The 17,799-nt window shown below is 47.9% G+C and overlaps 1 protein-coding gene across 1 annotated transcript; it reads left to right on the top strand.

Moving 5' to 3' along the window:
* Positions 1-961: 961 nt before the first annotated feature.
* Positions 962-17,799, top strand: CTDSPL2 (CTD (carboxy-terminal domain, RNA polymerase II, polypeptide A) small phosphatase like 2). The gene is made up of 12 exons (XM_010157589.1): positions 962-1,166; positions 4,958-5,096; positions 7,009-7,158; positions 7,604-7,816; positions 8,580-8,658; positions 8,916-9,027; positions 9,883-9,969; positions 12,607-12,669; positions 12,765-12,844; positions 15,229-15,355; positions 15,922-16,017; positions 16,726-17,799. The coding sequence occupies exons 1-12, from the start codon at positions 975-977 to the stop codon at positions 16,789-16,791; spliced, it is 1,404 nt and encodes a 467-aa protein (XP_010155891.1). The 5' UTR covers positions 962-974; the 3' UTR covers positions 16,792-17,799.

Raw genomic sequence — 17,799 nt, 5'->3', positions numbered from 1 at the left:
TCAGCAATGCGACACAGCCTAAACGAACTTCGGAGAAGCAGGTGCTGATCCCTGTCGGGGTAGGTGTTCCTTTAAAAAAACGCTTCTGTCATGACTTCAGTGGGGAAATGCCTGTTACTTTGTGACCAGTATCTCTGTGCCTCACAGCCCAGGTGGATTTTTTTCTGCTTCTGTCATGGATATGCATCCTTTAAAGTACATGAGCAATCCCGTTCAACTCGGCCCAGGCATGAGCTTCAGCCAACTGCAGAAAGCATATCCCTCAGCCCAGAAAAGCACTTATTTATGCACAAATTTGACTATACCAGCAGTCCAGCTGAAGGTTGGAGATAAATGGGACGCGTTCCCTGGAATGGCTTTCTACTCTGCTTTAATAAATACTGCCCTGGCAGGACTCTTCCTGTGGTCTGATCATATTCCCAAATGCAGTTGTATTGAAGATGAACCTTCGGGTCCTTTGCTGAGCTGCTATATCCTCACCCATACTGAGTGCATAGTCTCATTTATGAATAATTCCGTGAACACTTGACACAGGTTTCGGTTTATGCCTCATCTCACATTAAATGTAGAGCCTTAACGTGAAGTTGTGAGGAGCACAGAGCTGGAAAGGACTGCCTAGGTCACTGAGTCTAGTCATTTGTTGCTGAAGATGCCATGCAATCCTTTTCGTCTTAAGAGCAGGCAGATTTTTTGTTCGTACTACTCAGATTGGAGGGTTATGCAAAACCTCATTGAGCTAATGGTTAGATGTGTCCGTGGCCAGTTTAGATTCATTTGTTCTCCTGCCAATGTTATACTTTAACTGAAATAGCTCTTCTCTTTGATATAAATCAAGCCATAGCTAGGGGTGCAAAAGCTCGGTGCATCAGAACAGGGTTATATAAGTTTTTGAATTCATGATATGAAGCTTAATAGACTTCTTCAATGACTAAGTATTCCTGTTTTTTCCTTTTATAGCTTTACATGTGGCACACATGAAAATGAGGCTGAGAACGCGGAAGGCTTCTCAGCAGTCAAATCAAATTCACACGCAACGCGCTTTGAGGGCAAAGAGGAAACGTTCGGAGGTGGAAGAGAGCTTACCTGTCGGCAGAGGAAAACCGCAGAAAAATGAAACTGGCTTGTTGTCTTCAATCAAAAAGTTTATTAAAGGAAGCACACCCAAGGTACACCACCAGCGGGTTTCTTTTGGTTTTTAATGGGGTCATATTCGGTTAAATTTGATTTAAAGCCATTTCTATTAAGAATATATTGACGTGTAGTGTGGTGGGAGCAAAATATTCTTGTAAAGAATTGGAAGGCCAGAAGTACCCGTGACAGTTGTGCCAGGTAAGAGGTATTACCAAAAAACCCCGTAACTTTCAAACCCTACAGGAGTCAGTTGTGGGCATATTTAAGACAAGCCAGTAAATCACAGGGTTGTTGGGGGTTCCTTTGTGAAAATGTTGACCAACAAATGCAGTAGATCTTGAATTTCTGTTTTAAGGATTCCTTGACCTTGGGAATTGCCAGTACTGGCCACTGAGAAAAGCACGTCTGTAAGCATACATTTGCTGAATAATTTTAGCATTTTTATTCAGAATTGTTTAGGAGTCTGTCACTCGGTAAAGGTGAAACCTCACAATTCAGCTGTCATGAAGTTGGTACGACTACTCAGCGCCGTGTTGCCATGAAAACTGCCCGTGCTTAGTGGATTGAATTCAACCGTCGTCAGGGCTAAACCACTAAATCTCATGTCTTGGTCCAGGCAGGGGTCTGAATTTCACTAATCTTCACATGTTAAAACCTGTTGCGTGTATGTTTTGAGGGTGATTATATATATTACTTTGATAGGCTGAATGGAACCTTGCAATTGCTTCCAAAGCCTGTGGCTTCTTTCTGTAAGGGGAGACCAGTTAGAAAACCCAACTTCGTTCAGTCCCAAATATTGACATTACGGAGCTGTAAATTTTAAAGGAGAGTAGCTGAGCAGCCATAACTGAAGTAAAATGTATCCCAGATTGACTCTGTGATAAATAAACATAAGATAGAAATTGAGGAGTTTTTTCTGGGTGTAGAAATGATGATTTTGTAACAAGCTGAGGTTGAAATAATTTTAATTAAAGTAACAGTACATTCTTCAGTTGTCAGAAATATAGTGGAAGTTCCTATTTCATGGCATGTATTTAATTATCTGTGGTAGAAACTTTGAGGTACCAACAAAGAAAGTGTTTTAGTAGAAATAATTGGATAAACCCATTTTGGTTTTCATTAAGCCGGGACAACTAATCAATTTTACATTCAGCATCTGCGTGTAGCTCAGTAGTGCAGCATTTTGGCTGCAAAACCACTGCAACAAAACACTGAAATCCAAGCAAAACATTTGACATTGGAATGTTAAGATAAGAGAAATATGTCTTGTTTCCCTTTCCTTTGTCTCTTTAAGGCTTTGTTAACTTTCTCTCTTCCCCTCTTCCTCTCCCAAACCTTTGGATTACATTTCATTCTTTTCTTTCCTGACAGGTTTTTGAGTATCAGATGTCTGCATTTTTCCCCCCCCACCCCGTTCCCTTCAGTGTCCCCTCCTGTGCCTGTAGCAGGGCTTGGAGTGGTTCCAGTGGCATTAGCGTGGCATGATATTGACACTGCCGGGCTATCTTCCAAAGCACTGATGACTTCACAAAGTAGTCTTGTGGCTGCCATGGCAACGCTAGAACTCTTTGAGACGTGTCTGGGTGTAACTTGTGGAGCAGTTGGCTTATGGCTGCGCTAAAATCTAAATCACTGCTAAGGCTGTAAAGGCTTACGCAGAAAATGTCTGCGTAGCAAGTGGATCTGGACAGTCCCAGTCATAGTCACAGGCCCTTTGGCAGGTATCGAAAAGACGTCTTGCTAGTCGCATGCCTTAAACCAAAGCTGAAAAACGTACAGGCGTTTAGTTAATCAGGGACTGAGATGTGGCCCTTTGACTGAGGAATGTGACAGCTCTGATCCTGACTCACAGCCCCGTGCCAGTCAGCGGTAGTATGGGATGCGCAGTAGTGTTTGTTGTTTACAAAGTGACAAGTCCATCGTAGCAGGAAAACCGGTGCACGTGTGTGTACAGGATTATTAAAATCTGTACATGTTGGCGTTGGAAATGCTGTAGAACTCGCTGTTCCAAGTTCCTCTGAACTCGTTTGATTTTGATGTCAGAAACTGCAGTGGCTTCGAATGTTCTGTCATTGCTTCTAGCCTCAGCTTAGGCCTTTCCTTAGCACAATCCTGGTCTCTGAAAACAGCCCAAAGTGTTTGTGTTGGCGTGACATTGCCGTGTTCTTAGGGCACAGTGATTGATAATAATAGGTTGTAGTGAATTGAAGGGTCACAGGATTCAAGTAGATGGTGATACAAACACCTATCACAGGCGTACTGAATTCTGTATCTGTGCAACAAAACTTTCAGTGTCTAAGCCAAGTAGCACAGGACCTTTACATCCGATTGCCCTCTGAGTCCCGTTAACCCGTGCAGGGCGGGCACGGCGGAGCGAGCCTTCCCACCGCATGACGATAGCCCCTCTTCAGGAGCTGAAAGGCATCTCCAGGTTTAGTGGATTCTTTATGCCTCGGCTGATACCATCCCCCAGGTTTCCTGTTTCCCTTGGAGTTTGTCTAACGTTTTTCCGCTTGTTGCCCGTGGAGCAGAATGAGAGCACAGCTCACTTTATGCAGGCCAGTGGATCGCTTTGAGAAGTTACCTAATTTCTCTGGGTTTTCCCCCGGTGTTGAACATTTGAACAAATGGCCTAGAAGATGAGGTGCCTGACTGCTCTTTTATCAGTTCCCTGAGCCATTCGTTTTCTCTCGTTGTGTGGATTTACAGTATATAGACTACTATTAATTCTAGGTGCTAGTAATGAGACTGTTCTCACCAAGATTGTTGGTCAGGCTTATTGCCAGTTGGAAGCTTTTGGGTTCACTTCACTTCTGTTACAGATGCCAACATGTTTCCACATTTGTTAGTTTAGCTACTGCCCTGCTAGCACTGGCTTTAGATTAATTTTTCTAAGAGGTCTATCTACTTTATTTTTGGAGCACGCAAACCATTTTTCTTTTTAAAGATGTGAAAGTGCTGCTCAAGAAAGGTAACATTGTAATTCTAAGATTGAAATCTTAATTAACTTTGATATGGTCTGTGGCCTTCTTATTTATTTTGGTGCTTGATTCAATGTGTTTTGCATTGTCTCACACCTTACGTTTCAGTGTACTCTATATGGTCATGCTTTAGATTTCAGACTGCTGTTTTATCAGGTTGTAGTAGGCCCTTTGGGGAAAAAGGGAAGGAAACCTGCCTTAACCGTGTGCCTTCATTATACCTGTGCACAGAAAATATGCACAAAAGTCCAGTTCTGTGCCTTCACCTAAGTGCCACGGGGCAGAACAGTCCTTTACTTAAGGTGAGAAGAATCAGTGGGTCATAACCCTTAGTGCTTGCAGCGTTGTAGCAGCTGAGGGTTGCCCTCTACTATCTGACAGGGATCGAGTAGCAGCAGGTTACCTACCGGTGTGCAGATCAGCAAGCTGCTTTCTGCAGGGGCCGTGGGGGGAATTTCATATGGAATGTTGTTGTGCAGTTTCCTTCCTGTCTGTTTAACAGGCAGAGAAATCAAGTTTCAGGTAATTTTAGTTGCCTTGTCTCTACGTTTCCCGAACCCTGAAGCACTTGGCTGTCCAGTGAAACAGTACCTGGATGGTCATCCTGCTGCAGACGGTCCAAGCGCAGTTTTCTTTCCCGATACTCTGCTATTTACCATGAGCTGTGTCAGTTTAAAGAGTTTGAAGTTCCAGCTGGCCAGGGACCTGCTCCATATTCTGCATCTGGAAGGGGAACAGCAAACGGGTCTTTTGTGGAACTAACAGCTAACGTTTTCTGGGAGCATTCAGGAGAGAAAAGAGGCACGATTCAGTATGTTTCTTTTTTCCCCCTTTTCTGTTTTAAGGAAGAAAGAGAAAATCCTGCAAAAAGAAGTAGAATTGAACGGGATATAGATAACAACTTGATTACGTCCACACCTCAGACAGGAGAAAAGCCTAATAAACAGATCTCCCGAGTGCGACGGAAAAGTCAAATGAACGGAGGTTGGTAAATGTTGGAATCGTGCATTGCTGCCCTCGGGGTCGTACAGCTGGTACCCGGTACAGGACACTTCCACAGTGGGGGCGGTTGCGGAGGGCTGTGTGACTGACCACAGTGAGAGCGAGGCTGAGCTAAGAGTAGCAAAGTAAGATTTCTGGACTGTAAGCAGCAGTCCTTCTCAGACATAGCCATTGTGTCTGGTCAGAACTATGTGAGTGTGTGATCCTGACCATCTGTTTTGGAACTAATTCTGCCCAGAGAAGCTGTGGATGCCTCATCCCTGGGAGTGTCCAAGGCCAGGCTGGAGGAGGCGTGGAGCAACCTGGTCTAGTGGAAGGTGTCCCTGCCCATGGCGGGGGGTGGGACTGAGCGGGCTTTAAGGTCCCTTCCAGCCCAAACCATTCTGTGATAATTCAACTTTAAAAATATATATGTATTACTCTGATAAACCAGTGATAATTACTTGATTAACTCTTCTCCCGTTGTCTCACCAAAAAAAAAGTGGAATATGGGTTCCCAACTCATGACCTTTGTGGAAGTAACCAGGTGTCCTGAAATACTGAAAGCAGTTGTCAAACACATCGATGGGTTTCTGTCATAGAAAACTGAGGTCGGAAGGTCATCTGGGGCAATGCCCTTGCTCCCTTCGCAGCAGCGCCGATCCGTCTGGAAGCGAGATCAGACTTTGGAGTTTGATCGGGCTGCTCAGACCCTTGTCCAGTCAAATTTTGAGTATCTCCAAGGATGGAGATTCCACATCCCTGTTCCCTGTGAAAATGGTTTCGTTTTGAGTATCTCTGATAACGATATGATAAAACGGTCAACGACATTTAAAGTACCAGCTGTGGTTCCAAATCTGACTTGAAAAAACCCCATTTTTTAGACCTCTTTTCTAAGGAAACAAGACTTAATGTGACTGTTCTGTCACACAGCCTGTCAGTGTTCATTCTCCATTCCCCCAGTAACCTGGGAGCCCGCTGTCTGGATTCTGCCAAGTTTGCCAGCAAGGCAGAGGTGTCAGCGGTTTCATAGTCCAACTGCGTTGGCAAAATTGGTCGCTGACTGGAGACTGGAGCTCCACGTGAGCGACTCCGTGATGGAAGGGTTATGGTGTGAGTTGGTTGTTGTCAGATGTCTGGGTGACATGGCTTTAGGAGAAACCCCTTTTCCCGGTATTTGCTACTGTCAGTGAAGGTTTTCCGCCTCCTGGTGAGACCATGGAGATGCACCCACTCCTCGTGTGATGCAACCAGCCAGTGCTCAAAGCTGAAACTGTTGACTTGTGCCCAGAGGTGGGCACGCTGAGCCCACGTTACTGTTTCAGCGACATGAAGTTCTCAGCTGAAATATTTTACGGTAGTGTCGGCGCTGGCGTGCAGCTGGCACGCCCTGCACTTACGTGGAAAGGAGAGGCGGCGTGAAGGGCTTTGCAGCTCCATCAGGCTCGGAAAGGTTCTCAACTCGTGTGCACAAGATGCATTTGGTTACTTCCTCATGGCCAGACATCTCAAAGACTCAGTGCTGTGAAGTAAATAACTTCTCTGATTTCAGTCTCAGAACTGTGTCTTGGATCTCGGCCGGGAGGTGGCAACTTTCAGTTCTGGGGTGAACTCCACGTGCACATTTATAGAAATCCGTAGTTGTTAGGTGTTTTGCTTTGTAATCTGAAGATTTATTTAATTCTGTGTCCTTTGTGAGCTAAGCTAACAACTAAAAATTGTTTTCCTTGATGTGTTTGTGCATTTATGTGTGTATAGATATATGTGGAGAATGATAAACTATGGCCTTGACCTTGTGACGCTGGAGGTTCAGGCACTGGAGTTCCACTGGCACTTTCTCCCATGCCCGTGGAAGGAGCGGGTGTAAGTGTAAATCAGAAGCGTGGTGGTACACTTCATACCTTTTCTTTTGCAGAAGCTGGAAGTTATGAAATGACAAACCAACATGTGAAGCAAAATGGAAAATTAGAAGATAACCCTCCTACTGGCAGTCCCCCACGAACTACCCTACTGGGAACCATATTTTCTCCTGTTTTCAATTTTTTTTCACCAGCAAATAAAAATGGTAAGTATTATTGAAAAAGTCAAGAGTGTTCAAGCTAAGAATGACGGACTTTTTTTTTAAGAAGCAGCCGGTTGAGTGGCAGGACACGTCCCATTCCGATTTACAGAACGAGAGTTACTGCTCCCAGATGGAAGGCCCCCCTCGTTCTTAGAAGGGTTGGTCACTAATAAAAGCAGCAACAGGTTTCTCTGCATTGGAACTGCTTCCATAGGTGTAGATATCCAGCAGGTACCTTTTATTTAAAAAAAACCACAGTAGATCATTGTCCCAAATGTGAAGCCATTTGTCATGGTCTTCGTCTGGTTCTTGGTTTTGTAACGTGGAGTGAAGGCAGCCGCCTGCAGTTAGTCTGAAACGCTCTGCGTGTGGTCAGTAACGCCGATGGATGTTCTGGTAGGTAACTCAGCTTAAAGCAGTGACTGAGTGTGCTGCAATCTTGCTTCAGGAACATCGGGATCCGATTCCCCAGGACAAGCTGTTGAAGCTGAAGAAATAGTGAAGCAGCTTGATATGGAGCAGGTAGATGAGATTACTACAAGTACCGCGACATCGACAAACGGAGCGGCCTACTCTAGCCAGGCGGTGCAGGTCAGATCTGCCGTCAACAACGGCTTAGAGGTGGAGGAAACCAATGACCGCGACCTCCCGCCACTTACAGGTAAGGAATGTGTGTGGCCTTGGGCTCGGGCGTTGGAGCAGTGAAATTTGTGCTCTTAGGGGAGTCCTAGCACCTGCATTTTGTATGAATGGATACTTCACATTTGCCTGCCCCATGCAGGCAGTATTAATATTGATTTTTAAGTTTAATAGGCTCCAAAGACACCGTTTTGGCCAGTCTCATCTATTCCCAGTGTAACTCAGTTAACCTCATAACATTCAAATGCCAACAAAGATTCCAGGAGAAAGGCATTGTTGTTATATTGAACCCCCCACTAAAAACACACACGTGACTTGCCGATCACGGGAGAGAACTTGGCAGCGTTGTGGCACCTTGTATGGGAGCAGCGTGGTGGGGTGAATGAGGAACATGCAGATCCTGTGTGAGCTGCCCACACTCTCTTCAAAAGACTCGTCAGGCATCTGTTTTGAGAAAAATTGTATCCATAAAATTCAGCTCCTCTGTGGATGGCCAGCATCGTGTTCTTCACAGTTATCCCAAACCCCCAGCCCCCACACAACAGTAGTGAGGCAGCACGGAGGTTTGAGGACCGCGGTCGGGGTAGCTGTGACCTTAGGCAGAGGCCGTCTCTGATGGGACGGGGCCTGCGGGGCTGGGGCCGAAGGGGGTTGCTGTTCCCTGTTTGAGGCGCTCGTGTATCAAGTGCAAATTTTCCCTTTTCAAAACTGCACTAATAAGACTAGCTCTTGTGTTTTTTTTGTTTTGTTTTGTTTTTGTTTTGGTCATTTTCGTTGCTTTTTAGCACCAGTATCTCCAGACAGTGGCTACTCATCAGCTCACGCAGAAGCCACCTATGAAGAAGACTGGGAAGTCTTTGATCCGTAAGTGCTGATGTTTGTACTGAAAATCTGAAATTGGTAATTTGGAGACATTTTTATTTAAACTGGCACATTTTTATATTATGGCAAGGAATCCCAAAAGCTCTTAAATAAGTGTATATTGATGTAGGGGAGGAGTTTCCAGTTTAAAATACTTACTTCTTGTACAGCCTGAAATATTTGAAATACTAAGTTGGGCTACAACCTTTCCAGTTCAGTAATGAGTACGCATTTCTACAGCAGAATCTGTCTTCTTTCAGGTATTACTTCATCAAACATGTTCCACCACTAACAGAAGAACAGCTGAACAGGAAGCCAGCTCTTCCACTGAAAACAAGGAGCACACCAGAATTCTCATTAGTTCTAGACTTGGTAAATAACTTTATGAACCCACACCAAAGGCAGGGGATTTGTAGCATCCCATTGGTTTTGTTCGTTGCTGAAATTGGTAATATTTGCTTTGAATGAAAAGGCCTTGTTGAATGTTACACAATTTTTGGTACTTAGAGTTTGCATTGAAAAAAATTAATAGTGGCACGAGCAGGCTGCTGGCTGGTGGTGTGGAAGGCGTAACGTCCTGTTTAAAAACCAGTGCTGCAGTTTCTGCCACCTCGCACAAGGGATTCCCTCTGCCCGTAAAGCTTTCCTAAGTCCAGTGTGGAAAAAAACAGGATGCAGTAAACAGGAAAATTCAGCTTCATGTGTCTTGCGTCAAGATTGGTCAAGAATGACTCTTTTAATTCTTAGAACGTTCTTATTCTTAGAGGGCACAACTCCACTTTTAAAAGATTCCAAGAAAATGTATTTGTCCCTATAGTAACTCCTTTCAGTCTGTTTTGAAAGTGTTTCAGACCCTGCTGTGGTGTCGGGAACACCATTTTATCGCGAGCATGTGCTCCAGCGGCCGTGTGAACGGAGAGGTTGCTCAGGTTGGGAGGTGCAGATCTGAACGGGACGACAGCACCTGCAAAATCAAAATCTCTCCTTACAGTGATGCCCCCAGCGTACAGTTCGGAGTGGGCATTTTTCAAAAACTGCCAGAATAATGACATGTATAATTCATTCTAAGAATTCATCGTCAATCTTGACAGCCCTCACACAGAAACAAATTTTCCGGGCTAAATAAACCTACCTTAAAATGAGTATGATAATCCAGAAACTGCCTTCTATTTCCAGCATTCTTTTCACAATCTTTCTTTTATACTCTCTTTTTGTATTTTTTAATAGGATGAAACATTAGTGCACTGTAGTCTAAATGAATTAGAAGATGCTGCACTCACTTTTCCAGTTCTTTTTCAAGATGTCATTTACCAGGTAATGAGCACGTGTAGAAAAACACACGTACCTTCGTATTTTGTGTAACGTACAAACTCTTTCTGTGTGTGTTATCACCTGGTTTGAAGAGAGATAAGTAACTGCCTGGCATTTAACAGCCTCTGGGTTATAAACCACAGGTGTCAAATGTTGCGGGGTGGCTCGTCCTGGGCGAGAAACCCCGAGCAGCACAGTTCATTGCCGCTGCGGCGTGGTGATGTTGGCCAGTGATGCCGCTGCAGTCGCTCCTTGCTCAGAGCGCCAGTGCTCTTTCCAGCAGCAGCAGCGGTGTGTCTCCGTGCCAGCAGCCGGAGGCAGGAGCTCCGGAGTTCTGCCAGTGTCGTTTCCCAGGTAGAGCTGCTCACCAGCTGTGAACTGTCCTGCCTGGGCAGGAAAATCATCCCGCGTTTCTCGATCCTTTCTTTCCGTACAGAAGACGTCTTCAGAGCCTGACGTTAGCCGGCTTCCGGCCCCGCCGTTCTCTTGCTGTACTCTTTGCCGGTTCTACCTCCTCACTCCCAGAGAGTCAGACTCCAAGTGCGCTGGGTACTTCGAGGGATTTTTGATTGGTGGAGACGCTGGATTGCGGGAGTTGCTTGGCTTTAGGAGGCCTTGTCAGTTGTTTGGGAGTTTTCTTCAGTGCCATACCCACTAAGCGCTATCTTACACCTGCCTGGGAAACAGAAGAAATGCTCAGCTCTTCGGCTGTAGACGTCAGACTGTACTCTTTGTATTACTTTGCATAATGAGATAAGCAGCTTATCTTACAAAGAAACTCATCTGTCTTCCTCCTAAAGAGGTTTTGTTTCTGTTGCTGGCTTCAAGTCCCAGACACCGATCATCTGCCCCCTGTTCCACTCGGAGGGGATGCCCGTAGGTCTACACTTGGAATGCATCTTCACGGATCTGTCGCAGAGTAGTTCCCTTTGAGTTTTGTGGTCCTTGAGCGACGTTCTGGAACTCGTAGGTCAGCTGCAGGTGAAGATGGTGCTGTGCATATTCCATCTTGCTGTCACTGTCCCCGTGGTTATGGCAGGGGAGTGAGGCAAAGGGTGCCCGTGAATTCTGTCTCTTCTAATGAACCCCTCTGTTTCTTGGAAATAACGGAAGAGCCATCAGGCTTTGGATCTGCAAGCAGGAAGCTTTAGTGTTTCTTGGGCAGCATCCACAAAGAAATCTGGGCTTGGGCTGGGAAGACTGAATTTTAGTTCAGTTGAACCTCTGGAATTGTACTTCTGCCCCTTGAAGGGCCACGGCCAGCTATGCTTGAGGCAGCTCGGTTTGGTTTTGAGGTGGTCTTTGCCTTGAGTCACTTCGAACGTGGTCAGGAGTGAGTCGGGCTCATTCCCCCGGCAAGTCCAGCCTCTGCCAGGCCTGGAGCAGGCCCCAGCTCCGTGCATTGTGCGCATCTCACGCAGCCTGAGCTAGGGTGCCTGCACGTGCCATCCATCCGTGCAGCAGAGCGTGTCGCGGCTGCCCTAGGGAAGACGAGGAGCAGTCAGGGTACCTGGAGTTGGTGTCTGGCCTGCCCAGTCAGGGGCTACGTGGGTGCAGCGGGGCCGGGCAGGGGTCTTTCCGTGCTGCAGAGCGCTCATCTCGGAAGCGCAGTGCGTAAGTGCGGCTTCACGCGAGCCGGTGAGCTCCCTGTCTGGTTTTCACCTTGTAAAACGACAGTAACGTCATCGGGTGTGCAGATATGTTATAGGGGTACTGAATCCCTTACTGCCATTGCAGGGGAGTGATGTTTGCTCCCGATTCCTCCTTCACAGACTTCGTCCTGTGTGTTTTGAACAAGGAAGACATCGAATGACAATTTTGAATTTGCACATTTAGATTTTGTTGCCATCGAAATAAGGGGATGTGATGATCACTTTGGGGGAAAGAACCCCAAGAAAACAACTTTAAGGGGGCTTTTAAAGATTGTCAGCTTTTGGGCATTGCTCCTCGTCGGTGTCACTGTAGTGACTGCTTGCTCTGCCGACTTAAGGCGGAACTTCAGACCCTCACGTCTGCCGTGGCGTGGGCCGTGGGCCTGACGCTGCAGGTCTGCGTCGGTGCCTCCACCTGCGCCCCAGCCCTGTGCTGGGGGTTGAATCAGGGTTAAATCCCAACTTGGAATCTCTTCTCTCGAGGCTGCGATTCTTTACGGGGCGTCCTTCGTGTGCGTGCGGTTCTGTGCCGGTGGAATTTGGATTTGTGGAAATGTGGAAACGGCCGAAGGCATTTGGTTTTTCACTCCCTTCTGACACCCCCACAGTGCAGTCGTGGGTGGAGGAGGTTACGGAGACGGGTGTGCTGGCACACAGTCCCCGGGAATCCAGCTGCTGCCACCCGGCTGGTGAAGGCAGGTTCAGGATGGTCAGTCTGCCAGAGACTGTCCAGCTTCCGTATTGTGACTGAAATTTTTCCTAATGCCATCCCTTTTTCCAGTCAAATTAAGCCTGATTTTATCATCCTATGCTTTCACGTACAGCAGCTAACGTAATGCTGTTCTCATCGAGTTGTTACTCGGTGGGGGTTAACGTTTGCTGTTTATTCTGATATTCGCCTGACGTCACCTTCGCTGAGCGATGCTCAGTGGTGCAGGTGAGAGCTGAGGTACTTCGAACCGTTGCTAAAGTCCGTCTCTGCTTTCAGGTCTATGTCCGGTTAAGGCCATTCTTCCGAGAATTCCTGGAACGTATGTCTCAGATTTATGAGGTAAAAACAGTTGGACATTACATCTGAATTTCATTTTTTAAATGATATTCACATACTGTATCTAAAATAATGACTTTTTCCCTTTTAATCCATAGATCATTCTGTTTACTGCTTCTAAGAAGGTGTACGCAGACAAGTTACTGAACATCCTAGACCCTAAAAAGCAACTGGTCAGGTAAAACTGAGCAATGGTGAACGTAGCTGTTGTAGACAAACTGATTTCCTAGCAACCGTGGTGAAGAAAGGGACTGTGACACGTTTGTTACTGCAGCGTCTCGCTACGCTGGCGCTGTGGGTTCGTCTGGTCTGAGGGTGAGGGGCAAGTGAGCTGAGGCGATGGGAGGTGAGCTGAACCCGGGCAGCTTTACGTGGCCCTCGGCGGCCGAAGCGCGCAGCCACTCGTTCGCTGCAGCGTGCTGGGCCTGCTCACAGCAAGTGGCCTCTTGGGTGTCCGAAGTGTGTCTGGGCTGTTTTGGGACAGCTGTGACCCGTGAGGAAAGAAAACAAACTGAGTAGTGAATGACCAGTGAATGGACGTAAGGAAGAAGTTCTTCACCGAAAGGGTTATCACACACTGGAACAGGCTGCCCAGGGAGGTGGTGGAGTCACCATCCCTGGATGTGTTTAAGAGACGGGTGGATGAGGTGCTGAAAGATATGGTTTAGTGGCGGACAGATACGGTTGGACTGGATGATCTCTAAGGTCTTTTCCAACCCAGTGATTCTATGATTCTATGACTTGTAAACGAGACAAGTGATGCCGGCTCTATCAGTGATGACTTGTGTGGGTACCTTGGTACGTTTCTGTTTCTCATTCAGTCACTGAACAGTTCCTCTGTGGGGTTTGTATTAAAGTGGGTTTGGGTTTCCAGTCCTTTCTCAGTACTGAGCTTGGTTTGTGGTGGTGGCATTTCTCCCAGACAGGTCCTTATGGCAGGAGGGAATTCTGGCGGGTGAGGGGTGGTTACCCAGTCTGGCAGGGGGCAGGTGGAAACCACGGAGCGGTCTTTGCAGGGATTTCTTCTCAGGGTTGCAGCCGGCATGGGGAAGGAGGCTCAGGCAAGGGGAGTAACTACCCCCCTTGGTCGTAGTGAGGCTTCTGTAGCTGGGCAGAGCGCTTCCCTGCATCGTTGCACTGCCATACCGCTCAGCAAAAACCGGGTGTTGGCCTGCGCCCAGTGAAACGGCCGTTGGGGTGGAGCCCATGGCTGCACCTACCGTTTGCGCTCGTTTTGGGCACATCACAGCTCGTTTTCCTTAGAGCGTGAAGAGAAACTGCTCACTACTTGAAATCCAGGAGCAGCCGTCCTGTGCGTGTTTTCACGTGGGGCGCACGGCAGAATCCTCGTTGGGTGGCGCTGAACTTGCCGCCGCCGCCTTGCGAACGGCGGACGGAACTGGGCTTGCCGAGGCTCTCAGCCATGGGATGTCCGATCCTAGCTGCGTCACCCCGCCACGGGGTGTACGGACGAGTGGTGTTTGCACGTGCAGAAAACGAGCCCAGGTGTGCCTCCCAAAAATGGTTCTGCAGCAACCTGATAGGTACGAGTGGGTCTTGGCTGTGGTGGGAAGAGGGAGAAGAGGACGGCACGTGTGGCCAGCAGCAGAAGGGTTCTTGTGGAGCGGGGGTGTAGCTGCGGTCCACGTGCCACCAACAGGTTAGTTGTGACGTCAGCCTGGAGGCTCCCACGGGGGGCTCGGGGGCTGATGCAGGCGCTGCCGAGGCATCAGCTTGTTTTCCTCCGTGGCAGCGTCAGGAACTCGGCCCCTTTGGGAAGGGAGCCTGGCTGCGTAGGCTTCTAAAACTCCACCTGCACGTGCGAGCGGCCTTGAAGAAGCTGCGCTTGGCGCGACTGCGTGAACTCCAGCTCTGTCTGGTTTACGGTTTAGTTTCACGTTGTAGTTACGTTGAGATGCCATGAAATTCCAGTTTTACTCCGGGTGTTTTTTCAGTCCGAGTCCTTCGAGTCCCTCCGTTTGCTCTGCGTTTCTTCCATAACAAATTGAAAGGGGGTAGGCTCATTGGAAAGGGAGAGGTTGATGGAATGTTTTGGCCTCGGTGCTTTTTCAAGCTGTAATAACTGAAATAGGTTAATTTTGAACAGAGGAAACCTAAAGAAGAAATGGTTTTGCCACATTGAGCGGTGGCGCACGGGCGCAGTAACGCCCCAGACGTTGGTTCCTGCGCAGAGCCGAGCTCTGATTTTGGGGGCGTTGCAAAATCGCGTGCGGGTTGGGGGTCCCGTTGTCAGCCTGCCTGCAGCAGCGGTTCCAGCCAGACCCTGTTGCCAGGCCCTCAGGCGTTAGAGCTGAGCTGGCCTTTCCCGTGTAAGGCAGCAGCCGCTGCTGAAGTGGGTTAACGGAAAGCTACCGCGCCAGTAATTTTACCAGGGAGAAGCTCCCAGGAGAATGGGAAAACAGGGACAGCCCGTGAACGGGAGCGAAGTGGGGCAGAAGAGGAACGGACCGAGTGCCGGTTGCCACAGCTAACTCTCCTCCTCCCCGCCGCGATGTTGGTGCTGTAATTCGTCTCCTCACTCAGTATCTCGCTTTGCTCCAGGCATCGACTTTTCCGCGAGCATTGTGTTTGTGTCCAAGGAAATTACATAAAGGATTTGAACATTCTTGGCAGAGATCTTTCAAAAACCATCATCATCGACAATTCACCACAAGCCTTTGCTTACCAGGTAAGCGTGCTGACGTGACACGGCAGGGAAGTTCCTTAGGCTGGCCCGTTGGAAGGTTGTCCCTGTGCTTTCCCAGAAGTGCAGGAAGTGGCTACTCCGGGTAGTCCCGTTACGCAGACAGAGTGGGGTCTCTGCCTCACCTGCAGTCGAGAGGCAAACCCCTCTTGGGCTCGCAGCCAGCGCAGTTGGTAGCCACGGGTGTTTCCACATTCAGCTTCCTCAAAACACAGGATTTCCAGGGCTCGTTCTGTGCCGGCCTCGACGGCGACATCCTTGTGGCGGTGTAAGCGAGGGAGATGTTTTGGAAGCTCATTTTAATACAAACTTCACGGGAAAAATCCGTATTAGTAAACTCCTGCCGGCCTCGACGGCGACATCCTTGAGGCGGTGTGAGCGAGGGAGGGAGATGTTTTGGAAGCCCATTTTAATACAAACTTCACAGGAAAAATCCGTATTAGTAAACTCTGGCTTGGAAGCATTTTTACCCAAAATGCTCTTTCACGAGCCATTTTCAACTAAATCAAGTACAAATCACCTGTTGATTTAATTTCTTCTTTTAACTTTAGCTTTCAAATGGGATCCCTATAGAAAGCTGGTTCATGGATAAAAACGACAATGAACTCCTAAAATTGATTCCATTTCTGGAGAAACTTGTAGAGCTGGTAAGTGTTCCCTTTGTTTGGCGCTTCCCCACCCCCCGCCCAAGAATGTCAGTTAGCTCTTGGAGTGTTTTCACGTATTTTAAGGTATTTTGGGTCCCTGAGACTTTCCAGTCATAGAATCCTGGAACAGTTTGGGCTGGAAGGGACCTCAAAGACCCCCTAGTCCCACCCCCTGCCATGGGCAGGGACACCCACCCATAGCCCAGGTTGCTCCAAGCCTCATCCAGCCTGGCCTTGGGCACTCCCAGGGATGGGGCATCCACAGCTTCTCTGGGAACCTGTCCCAGTGCTCCCACCCTCTGCAGGAAGAATTCCTTCCTGATGTCCCATCTCCGTCTCCCTCTGTATGTTCAAACCGTTACCCCTTGTCCTGTCACGTGTGTCCCCTTTTGAAACGGGGCTCTGGGCAGTGGGTCAGGTGCCGTACAGAGCTAATTCCCCACGGCAGGAGAGGATATCCTTACTTCTGCCTGTGGTTTTCATGGAGAACTGCAAGCCCGGGCGTAATGACACCGAGACCCTGTAGGCTTTTGGATCAGGTAATGCCCCTGTTGGCCGTGATGCCTTCCCTCTTAAAACGCAGAGGCTGCACACCTTCGCTGGTTCTTACGTTAGAATAGCGGCGTTCGAAAACTGGCCCCGCGGAGACCTGGTGGATAGACGCGTTCGTTCTCCTAAACCCTGCGCCTCTTTGTGTCCCCCTCACAGAACGAAGACGTCCGACCTCACATCAGAGACAGATTTCGCTTGCATGACTTGCTACCCCCAGATTAAAGCCTTTTGTCCCTTGCTGAAGGGGGAGAAAATGCAGGACCCTTTTGGACTAAAACAAAACATTGCCATTACTGTTGAAATTTTGCATTTTTGTACCCCGTCTTGCTTTTCTTATCTTTGGTGCCCAACAATAATCGAGGGTTGCAGGAGGAGACGCTCTGTCGGAGGTTGCGTACGCGCAGTACCGTGCCGTACCGCAGGAGGTAGGCTAGAACAGAAAAGTCTTTAGAACTAGTGCGACTCCAACGAGATTTTTTAATGTACAGGACATCTGCAGTTTATAAGGAATTCTGTTTCTGCCACCAGCAGTTTGACCTGTAGAAACACAGGATTTTCTGACATAACAGAGATTGAAAATGGACTCGTGTTTTCTCTCTGTTTGGTGCTCTAAGTGGGTTTGTAGCCACTTTTCTGTTACTTTAAGATTCTCATTTCAACAGGAATGGCCAGTAAAAGTTGTTTTCTTTTTTCCTGTTAAGGTTTATAACCTTTTTACATTTTTGACCTGTCTTAGATTAGGATTTCATTATGCATTCCTTTTAGTTGAGGCGCTTCATAGTTTTACCTGGAAATAGCCAAATTTTCTTAGTTTTTTATTAAGCAGTTGGATGGCCGTTTTCCTGCTTCGTCTGCCTGCATACTGTATATTTGTTTAAAATACTCTAGTTTAGCCCACGTAAGTTTCATTTAGAAAGAAACCCCCCCCCCCGCATTTATATTTTCTTTCTGTAATATTCTACTGTAGTTGAGATCTTTTCCAAAATCAAGAGACTGGCTAGAGAAGAAGAACGTAAGAATTACTAACGCTCAGACTGTTGTAAACCATGGTGACGGCGTGCGCTCCGGACAGCCGCTGCCTTGCAGCGGCGCAGACACCCGATGGACGCGGAATACCTCAGACTGTGCGGTGCGTGCGGATCTTAAGGGAGGCCTGGCCTGGTCACCCGCCAGGCGGGACGCACTCCGGCGGCTGCTGCCCTCGTCTCCTCCGAGCCTGGCGCGTCCCGC

This window comes from Eurypyga helias, unplaced genomic scaffold, assembly GCF_000690775.1.
Source record: "Eurypyga helias isolate BGI_N326 unplaced genomic scaffold, ASM69077v1 scaffold23268, whole genome shotgun sequence".
Taxonomy (NCBI): Eukaryota; Metazoa; Chordata; class Aves; order Eurypygiformes; family Eurypygidae; genus Eurypyga; species Eurypyga helias.
This window is presented reverse-complemented; position numbering and strand designations above follow the sequence as displayed.

Bases quoted from the DNA above. Each gene is read 5' to 3' on its own strand.
- CTDSPL2 (XM_010157589.1), top strand. From the start codon at position 975: ATGAAAATGAGGCTGAGAACGCGGAAGGCTTCTCAGCAGTCAAATCAA. The intron at 12,670-12,764 runs GTAAAAACAGTT...TTTAATCCATAG, and splicing joins GTATGTCTCAGATTTATGAG to ATCATTCTGTTTACTGCTTC. The intron at 15,356-15,921 runs GTAAGCGTGCTG...TTTTAACTTTAG, and splicing joins CACAAGCCTTTGCTTACCAG to CTTTCAAATGGGATCCCTAT.